We start from the raw sequence: 10184 nt of genomic DNA on the forward strand, positions 1-10184 counted from the left end.
TTGCGATCCGGAAATTGGGAACACTGACTGTAGCCTAATCAAAACAAAAAGAAGTACTCCCCGGGCAAGGAGACAATACTGCTACTACTTTTACATTTGCACGCTCCTTTGTCAAAGTGCAACGGGGAAGTATGATCGCAAATCGAATGTTTGTAACTTCGGACAAGCTCAATGAGACGCTCTTGAAAAGTTGCAGCCGGTGTCGTTTCCGCCAGAAGCACTCGCATAGAACTGGTGCAGTCATTCTTACGATCGCCCTCAGCGAGTTTGAAGATATCGCACCCAATGCACGTGTTTGGTTGCAGTATCTAACGCACGTAAAATGGACATGAGCTATGCAAGTTAACACGCTCATGCATGGATCGTGCATGCGTACTCTACAGCAAGCATACCGCGAACCCTAGAGTTCCAAAAGAAGGATGTCAACACTGCTATATTCTTGAACATGGCATTTCTTCAATATGATTAAATTGAATTACCACAATTTTTTGCTTTGAAATAGGGATGTTAAGCAGTAAGGTAGTCGATCGGATCAACGTTAACCGGTTAAAATTTTCTGCCACCGGTTAGAATTTGATGGTGGTGGTAAGGTTTCATAGAAAAGGTAACATTAGTGAATGGGTAGCATGAATTCTGGAAATAAACAACTTAAAATCTTACACTATGCACCTTTTAAACTGGACCAAAAAGTGAACCGACAGCAAAAGAACTCTGGTCCTGTTAGACTTTTATGGTGTGTCAGTCCTCTTTTTGATCACACCCGCTCCTCTACTTAAGTGATTACACCTAGCTACAAGTGTAACTTGTCCGGACTCCTAAGCGAACCGCAGTGAAACCACGTCAGTAAAGGTCTCAGTACGGTTCACTTTAAAGGGGTCTGGGTACGCTTTTGGAGCGTTCACATATGCTGAAAATGCTGAATCACCGGTCTGATGTCACTTAAATGGCTGAAAGGGAGCATGTGTGAAAACACCTTCAATCATCTCTCTCTCTTGTGTCATGCAGGGGTTTCAAACGAGGCACGCTTTGTTTTTTCCGTGCAAAGCATTGTCATGCCTCAGAAGCTGAAAGGAACACTTTCCTTCATTGTTAAGGTGAGATTATATACCGTTATTTGTTTTTCTTTTCCCTTAAATACTTGCACTTGCATAATTGCAGCCACATGTCTCCCAATCTGTTCTCAATCATTGTATTTCATGTCACTTATTTTAACCATTACACTTGACATTCATTCAATACCTTACAGTCAGATGACTCCTCTACTCATGAGAAACTGGACTTCAAATTGCACTTTACCTGCACATCATACCTGATCACCACACCCTGCTACAGGTAAGAGCAGACTTACAAATGTGCCGGCTACTTTCTAGTCCAGTGCTTCCCAACCTATGGGTCGGGACCCAACCTATGACTCGCCAGAGATCCGCAGGGGGTCGCGAAGCCGTTTTGATTTTAAGGGGTACCATATATAGCCCATGTTGAATGAATGACAAAGCATTTATGCATATATATGCATAGAAGCAACTACATGTAAGTGTTCCATCAAACATTTCTTCTATATTTGACCGAAGACGAATTGAGGAATAAAATAACTAAAATGAGTTTTCACAGAAAACAGAGGGTATCGTGACTCCCTCTCGTGCAGGCACTCGCGCAGTTGGGTCACCAAAGCTTACAATGGTAAAAACATGGGTCCCTGAAGAAAAAGGTTGGGATTCACTGTTCTAGTCATTACACAACTGATTGTTAGGGTGTTTCAGAATGGTGTTTGGTTTAATGTTTATTTGATGGGGACAATGCAAGTACTGAGTGTGGTGTTGCCCGGTAAGAGGAATGCTAAATTCCCCCAGCAAAGCCAAACGGTGTTGCCGTGACATGATGCTTGTTTGAAAGGAAGTAGAGGAAACTTGCAGGCAGCATTATATTGATCTGTGAAAGTGAAAGCGAAAGCCCATTGGGAAACTCCAACTCCCATTGTCATTGTGACACAGCACTCCACAGCACACAAGTGAACACTGCACACAACGAAATTGCATTTATGCCTCACCCGTGCAAGAGGGCAGCCCTCAGTGGCGCCCCATGGGGAGCAGTGCGGTGGGACGGTACCATGCTCAGGGTACCTCAGTCATGGAGGAGGATGGGGGAGAGCATTGGTTGATTACTCCCCCCACCAACCTGGCGGGTCGGGAGTCGAACCGGCAACCTCTGGGATGCAAGTCTGACGCCCTAACCGCTCACCCATGACTGCCCCCAGTCTGTGGGCAGCATGGTGTGTTTCTAATGGGAACCTTTTGTGGTTGTGGTCCTCACTCTCTTCAAAGTCATAAACCAGCTGGTTCTGTGTAGCTCGGGGCTGATGAGGCAAGGGTCTTGCATGGAGACCCAGTCTAGTGGAAGTTCAGTCACATTGAACAACTTCATATTTTCGAATGACCACCATAAGTTCTTTTCACGCGTCTTTTTTTTCTCTCCTGTAGCTCATCTCAGTCCATTTGCAGGGCTACAGTTTTGTCCTTGGTTTTCTTACACGGCGACACATCCTGCAAATCTGTCTTGGTTAAAGGGGTATGCCACTATTTTAGGGCTTAATATAGTTAAAATCGTTGGCTGGGGTTTATAAAGGTGGTAAAGTGTCTTATTTTTTATGTAAGCCGTTGTCTTGCTTTAAGACAAGTTAAAAGAGGGAGCATGTCGCTAAGCTAGTGAAAGTCAATGGATCCGTGTAGCTACAGGGATCCATTGACTTTCACTAGCTTAGCGACATGCTCCCTCTTTTAACTGGTGTTACAGCAAGACAACGTTTAACATGAAAAATAAGACACTTTACCACCTTTATAAACCCCAGCCAGCGATTTTAACTGTATTAAGCCCCAAAATAGTGGCGTACCCCTTTAAGATGTACCCATGGTGAAAATAACAATGCCCCCCTTTTCCCGTTGAGTCCCACTTGAACCTAGCCTACTTATTCAGGGCTCCAGAGTGCGACCAATTTGGTCACCGGTGCGACCAGCCATCAGTAGAACAAACTGAATTGGCAATGCTAAACACCTGTTTTAATGGGCATAATAATGAATAATCATTCTGCAGTAGTGGCCCATCACTCAATAACATGCCAATGCGGCCATTCCTGACAAGTCCAGGGTAGTGTGAGCATTACAACTGCATGTCGAAATTGGCAGAAGTTATCCTTTAAATAATTGAGTTTTACCGTCCTTCTATAATGTTCTCTCTATAGTGTTGAGAGAAAACACTACTAACTAACTCATTTAATACTAAGTCTCACCCTGGTGTTTTTGTTTTTGCTCAGTGATGCATATGCAAAACTCCTGGAGTCGGGAGAACTGAAGAGCAGCAGTCTGAAGCTGGAGGGGGTGAGCATGCCTTTCCATCACCTGCTGGCCAGGATCTGCTTCCATCACCACTTCTCTGGTAAGTTGCTGCCTAGCACACAACCGGAGATCATGCACTACAGAAAATGCCCAAGCACAATAACCTGAAAATGAGGCAAAATTCAAACATCTCAAGCAAAAAAAAAAAAAAGTCTTGTTTAGAATTCTTGAAAGTAGCATGATTGTCTAACCACTTTGCTTAAAATAAGGAAATATAGCTTGAGCAAGTAAATGAAATTGGAGAGGTTTGCTTTAATTGAGAAATTTAGCCTAGAAACGAAATATTAAAACTAGACTGTATTCTCACACAAAATGCTAAAAGTGGGCTTGCCTTTTGGGCCAGACCTTAGCAGTTCTAGGTGAAAAGGCATACATGATATCTTAGATAATTCAGATAAGAACACTTTACCATACTTAATGAAAATGGCATATTGGCCCGAATACAAGACGACTCCCCCTCCCCCTTTTCAGGCTCATGTTCTGGGGGAAGATTTTTTTTTTTTGAAGATTACATTCTGTTTCATGGCCCTACCGTGGCCTAACGGTAGGGCACTCGTCTTCTACGCGGCCGACCCGGATTTGATTCACGGTCGGGGTGATGGTGGTGATGATAGTGATGATAGTCTGAAAGCTGCCACTTGGACGCCACTAGAACTAGGCCTTGAGAATAGATTTTTAAAAAAAAAGTATTGGCCGCTAACAATAACGCAACATATTAATGGCCAACCTTTAATTTACTGTGCGTGCATATTTTATTTTGGAAATGCATGACAAATGAGACGGCAGTTATTGAGTAAATACCATTGTTGTTTTTTGTTGTATTATCCAAATAATAGTAATGACATTTGCTGCCCATTTTATTATTATTATTATTATTATTATTATTATGTATCTTACATGTTTTTTTTTCACACAAAAAAGTATGAGCTGAAATGAGTAATTTTACTTTTGTGTCTTTCTTTCACTTTCCAAGTTGTGGAGAGGATCGACTCCTGTGCTTCCATGTACAGCAGGTCAATTCAGGGTCACCACGTCTGTCTCTTGGTCAAAACGGTAAGTTTGTGATGTCTTTCAAAGAAGCATGCATAAAACAAACTGTTCTGTAAAATTGTACTTTTAAGTCCCTTTGGATGAAAGCGTCTGCCAAGTATAATGTATTGTAAGAAACCAATGTAATGTATTGTAAGAAACCAATGTTGTTACTTTAAGCACCTGACCTATAGGGTTGTGTTTAGGGAATTTGTCTGTGCAATTGGTAATGGTGAGAACCAAACTGGAAATTACCTATGTGCCAATTGAAATATAGCCCATAATGTTACTTTTCCAAAGGGGTGTATTCATTATTAGTGTGCACTGTATTCCCTTCCAAAAGTATTGGAACAGCAAGTGAAATTGTCTTGTTTTTCCTTCTCTGAAGACATTTGGTTTGAGACCAAAAATATGACACAAAATGTCAGCTTCTATTTCCTGATATTTTACATTACATTACAAAATGGCGCATATCCATTTTGAAACACTTTTGCAAATTGATATTTTTGTATTGGGTTCTCCATCAGTCGTTCCGATCGACTTCTCTCCTATGGGAGCACATCTCCTCCCAGAGTACATCCACCGAATACTGTTACCATCCCTGCCGACAGGCAAAAAGGCTGCCTAGCCCCGAGATGTGCTCCCATAGGAGAGTAGTCTTCTCTCCACTCCTTCAGACAACCAGGGACATATACATTTCCTTATGTTTTTTTCCATTGCATTGCATTGCAAAATGCATTTTATATAGGTTTAAAAGTATGTTGTTCTGTGTGTGAATTCTTGGAGAACATATGAAGATGGAACTTCTGAACAGTTATTTCCAACAATAAAAAGTAAAAAATGGTGAATACGTGGTTATTGCAAGGAAACTCTTCATTTGCTCTGGCCAACAGGCTGCTGAGACGGTGTCCATCGATGCCAAGTGTGACGAGGTGGGCCTGCTGGAGAACGTACTGGAGGAGATCAAGCAGACCTTCTCCCAGTGCTGATTCCATTGAAGATCAAGCAGACCTTCTCCCACTGCTGATTCCATTGAAGATTGTTGCTGACCTATTAGCATTCCTACTTGTTTAACTTGTCATTCATTAACACACACACACACACACACACACACACACACACACACACACACACACACACACACACACACACACACACACACACACACACACACACACACACACACCCCAGTATAACTCTCCCTTTCCCACACCCATTGGTTTTCTACATTCCTTAGTTTCTCCCCCACATCTATTTGTGATTGTGTTTATGTCAACTCCTTACACCAGTTGTAGCTGGCAGACCTTTTCAACATTTGCAAGGCTATAAAAAAATCCGTCATAAAATATTTGCATCTTTTGCTCTTAAATCAACTTTTCTTCACCAATAACGCTACAATTATGTCCAAGGGCATTGTGCTTATGTTATTCGTCCACTGTACAATGTCCCTGTATCACCAGTGGCTCTGGGACGATGAACTGGATGTGGTTTGCATTTGTTTTGTATTGACTTTGTGTCTGATTGTATCACCTGCTCCCTCCCCCCTCCCCCCACTCAAATCCGTTTGTACCTTTCAGTCTTTACATTAAACATTAGCATGCACAGTCCTTCACAACTTTTGTCTTTTTTTTCAAATAGTAGTGAAAGATGGGGTTTACTTTTACACTGAAGCTGGAATTGACCCATAATGTATCATTCTGTCAATGCTAAACTAACTGCGTCACTGATGGTTTGTGTGAATAAAATACATCAATTAAAAAACAAAAACAAAATCTCATATTTTTCAGCCAGCTGATTCTAAAGAGCTTCAGGGTCTGCAGCCCTCTTCTCTCTCTGGAAGACCATCAGTCACACCATGTTCACAAATAATACTTAATACCACCGCCATCAAATTCTAAGTATTCATTATGATATTGTCTGGCTTCCATTTTGAATTTGGAAAAGTAGGTGTTTTCAGCTACGAAACTTACTGTGCTTAAGTCTCATCAGTTTATTATTTCAAAGATCAAATTTAGCAATAAGCAGCACAGTATCAATAAGCAGCATAGTTGCAATACCTACTCTGGCCACCTTCTAAAAAAGCCTAAAATAGGCCAATTCTTTTATCCATATACAACCCAGCTGTGCTGTCATGTGTTGAGCCGAGTGGTGCTCTTAAACACCTATTACAAAGGCGCCAGAATATCCAGTAGCCAAATGTAGCACAAGATTGTACTTGGGTTGTTGACATATTTAGCAGAGAAAAGAAATGTTATACCTAAAAACTGCAACGTTATATATGAATTCTTGCAACTCCATAACACTGCACGCACACACACACACACACACACACACACACACACACACACACACACACACACACACACACACACACACACACACACACACACAAAGTGATTATTTAGAGAAAATATGTTTTACTCTGATCAGAGGGAAACCCAATGCACAGCATGCCTTAGTATGACTTAACCCCAAACATTTTCTAACAAAAGGTTTCTTAGTGGTAGTAATATTCAATGTAGTTAACATGTCAACAAAAATCTGACATTAGGAAAGGCCTCATTTTAAAGATGGCCGCCACCATCTTTCACATGACAAACAGTGAAAGTACAAGATATTACAACATTTATGTGCACAGCCACAACCAATAATAGGCCTACATCCTAAATGATCATAGCCAGGGCTCTAAATTAACGCACGCCAAATGCGGGTGAAAAATCATTTTGGCTGGTAGAAAAAATCATCCACTAGCCAAATTGGCCGGTAGCGTGCCCGACTGAACGTTTAACAGCTGCCCACACAGATCTGTAGCTGCCGTCTGATGAACGTTAAAACGTCGCCTACATTACCTATGAACATTAGTCCTACCGTCATGATGTAGTCCACACCCATTGGCTGACCGTTAATCACAATAAGGCAGCCTCACATCCATTGGCTGCGTGTTTGATACCCGCGCGCTGGAACTAGTGTTGATAAAATATGTTCAATGAGCGGACTAGCGCGGATTACTTTGGTTTTGTAGGTTTTGGTCAGATGAAAAATAATGTGGCAGTGGTTAAAGCACGGTTATGTGTCGATGAATGCAAGTAATAGCAGAGTAACTGCTTAAATGTGCTGTGCCTGTACACTAATGATAGGCTATGAGCCTATCATAAGTGTACAGGCACAGCACATTTAAGTAGCCCTATACAAAAGAATTAAACTAAGCTATAATGTTCAGTACAGTTAAGTCAGATGAGGAATTAGTACCAGAAAAAAAGGCAATTGAAAAGAAGAGATTGTGTATCAAGCACGAGGTAGTTTATTATGATTGTTCAACTGTAGGCTAGGGGGGGTCCATTGGGCTCTTTTGTGGCACCCACAGTCTCCATTTTTGACCCTTTAATGCGCTTGACTGGAACCCGACAGATTGAAACATTGATACAGAATGGGTCATAACTTTTGAAGTAAACTATACACAGACAAATTAACACATTTTGCCATACAATATTGACCTGAAGACTGACATTAAGTTGTTGCTTATTATACATAATACAAATGACACAGTGTGGGTTGACTTTTGAAGCAAACCACAAACAGACAAAAGCTAACCCATTTTCCCATACAATACTGACCCAAGGAATGCAATGAAGCACTTGTGAATGACTTTCACCAACCTTTAAAGTGATACTGTCCCATTTTCGGAAATAAGCTTATTTTACACCTCCCCTTGAGTTAAACAATAGGATTTTTACCATTCTCCTGTACTCAACCGTTCTCTGGGTATGGCAGTGCAAATTTTACCTCCAAGGTCACAGTTAACATTGAGTCCTATGAGACCATCTGGCGGCTAACTGGTCTCATAGGACTCAATAAAGACAATCTTGCTGCAAAAGACTTCCAGGACTTTTCAAATACAAAAAAGAAGCTCTTGCCTTTTGAAGGGTCACACCAGCAAGCAAACGTCCACACTGGAGTTATTATATGTGTGTGACACACTGTGTGACCATTAACACCATAATTATAATTATGTCAGGCAGCCATACCCTGGCATCCTGATGGTGGAGGACCAGATTGCCCTAATCATCATTAAGATCCCAGCTCTTTTACAGATATTCCCAAATATTGTCATCCAACTGAAAGTGTCACTTGATAGCAGCAACTGGCTCTGGTATAAGGCACATATTTTATCTGTATAGGCCTACCAATTGTGGTAATGGGGATTGTTTGTTGAACCATCTCTACCATATCAATTGTCTCTACTGTACCTACCCCTGCTAAACACACCAATGATCTTGTCTGCGGCTGCAGAGCTCTCCTGTCAGTTCTTAAGGTTTTGAAGTCAACTTGCTGCGTGTGGTCTCTGACTGCCAAAGTCCATGAGGCTTACAGCAGAAGGAGCTGAGAACCATCTTCGAAGTTTTGAAATAAATGAGTTTAGAACGAAGTCTATGAACAACATTCTGACAGTTGTCACATTTGTATTCTCTGCAGAACATTTGGCTTGGTATGCAAATTGGAAGGGATACAGGGTAGGGGCAGAGATTCTTTAAGTATATAGAGATATGCCAATGTAATAGGTTGCTATGGGCACCTAACATGACCAGGTTCTGGTCTGCCTGAAGGGGCGTGTCATAATACTCCTAGCATTGAATAGAACAGTCCTTAGGTCTGCCCCTTGCAATAATAGAACCCGGAAACAATGGGCCAATGGAACCTGTCTCTCTCTACTCTGGTAGGGGTGTGGAAGGGTTTTTCACTGGAAGTATGACTTGACAAGCCATTCAAAATACTTCATGATGATGGTCTCAGATAGATCACTCTCATTTTAGCAGAATGGGGAATTATCCGGCCTCGCGTTAAGCTCGTCCCTGTCAATATGATGCTACACAAATTTTCAAGATCAACCAAGTCTGGTCAAGGTCCCTTCAATGTCTGTTCTATTTCAGTGCTGGCTAACTTTTGGGAAGTCATTGCAATATACCCACACCTTTGATAATTCGACTCATACTTCATACTTGGTCAGAGTAAGCTAGCATGAAACTTACAGGCACACTAGAAGTCATGGATGAATGTCTTGTTTGTTGCTTGATTAAATTGGTATGCATTGTGCTCTTTTACCTTTTAACCTTTTAATGAAGAAATGAACATATTTTGTCCCAAATTGACTCCAGTCGTTCGGAAGTTTTTCTGAGTGTAATATTATGGAGTTTAGTATAATGCGTTAAAAGACGTAGAGAATTCATAATAACCATCTTCAAAGTGATCTCCGTGATAATTCCACGGTACTTCCCAAAATATTATCATTGGAACTGCACTTGCTAAAAACAGTGATGAAACACCACTGTTCCTGGTAAGTTGAAGGTCATTGTAAACCATGGTCATAAGTAGCCTGGTCCTGACCATCCCATAATACTACCATTTCATTTCGTATTTATGGTCTGGCATTTGTTTGCTCTGAAGCAATTGTAGGAAGCAGGAAGCTTGCATTCAGTTATGGTTTGAAATTATTGGACACCTCTCACCCAATCGCTGGCAGTTACTCAACAACAACATAGCGCAGACCAATGGCTCTGGCGCAGATGTGTACGTCATTGTCACGAGCGTCCTCCCCCTTTCGCGCCCACGTGGGGGCGTATTCGATTATTGGCTGTTTTCTGGGGGGACATTGCGATCAAAATTCTACTGCTCCAGGCACTCCACAGAGAAGCACGGCCAGACTACAGTAGTGGAGCCAATCCTTTGGCGGAAGTACGTAGGATGGCTCGCGAGGCTAGGTCATAAGGG

The 10184-nt window shown here is 41.7% G+C and overlaps 1 protein-coding gene across 7 annotated transcripts in view; it reads left to right on the forward strand.

Moving 5' to 3' along the window:
- Positions 1-6025, forward strand: part of ap3d1 (adaptor related protein complex 3 subunit delta 1) — a 46753-nt gene extending 40728 nt beyond the window's left edge. For all 7 annotated transcript variants that reach the window (XM_063200611.1, XM_063200612.1, XM_063200613.1 and 4 more), the window contains 5 exons: positions 1006-1094; positions 1247-1332; positions 3308-3429; positions 4363-4442; positions 5312-6025. In XM_063200611.1, the coding sequence (XP_063056681.1) occupies positions 1006-1094; positions 1247-1332; positions 3308-3429; positions 4363-4442; positions 5312-5407 (473 nt within the window). In that variant the 3' untranslated portion in view covers positions 5408-6025. The remainder of the gene's footprint in view (positions 1-1005; positions 1095-1246; positions 1333-3307; positions 3430-4362; positions 4443-5311) is intronic.
- Positions 6026-10184: the final 4159 nt, after the last annotated feature.

Source organism: Engraulis encrasicolus, chromosome 6 (assembly GCF_034702125.1).
Source record: "Engraulis encrasicolus isolate BLACKSEA-1 chromosome 6, IST_EnEncr_1.0, whole genome shotgun sequence".
Lineage (NCBI taxonomy): Eukaryota > Metazoa > Chordata > Actinopteri > Clupeiformes > Engraulidae > Engraulis > Engraulis encrasicolus.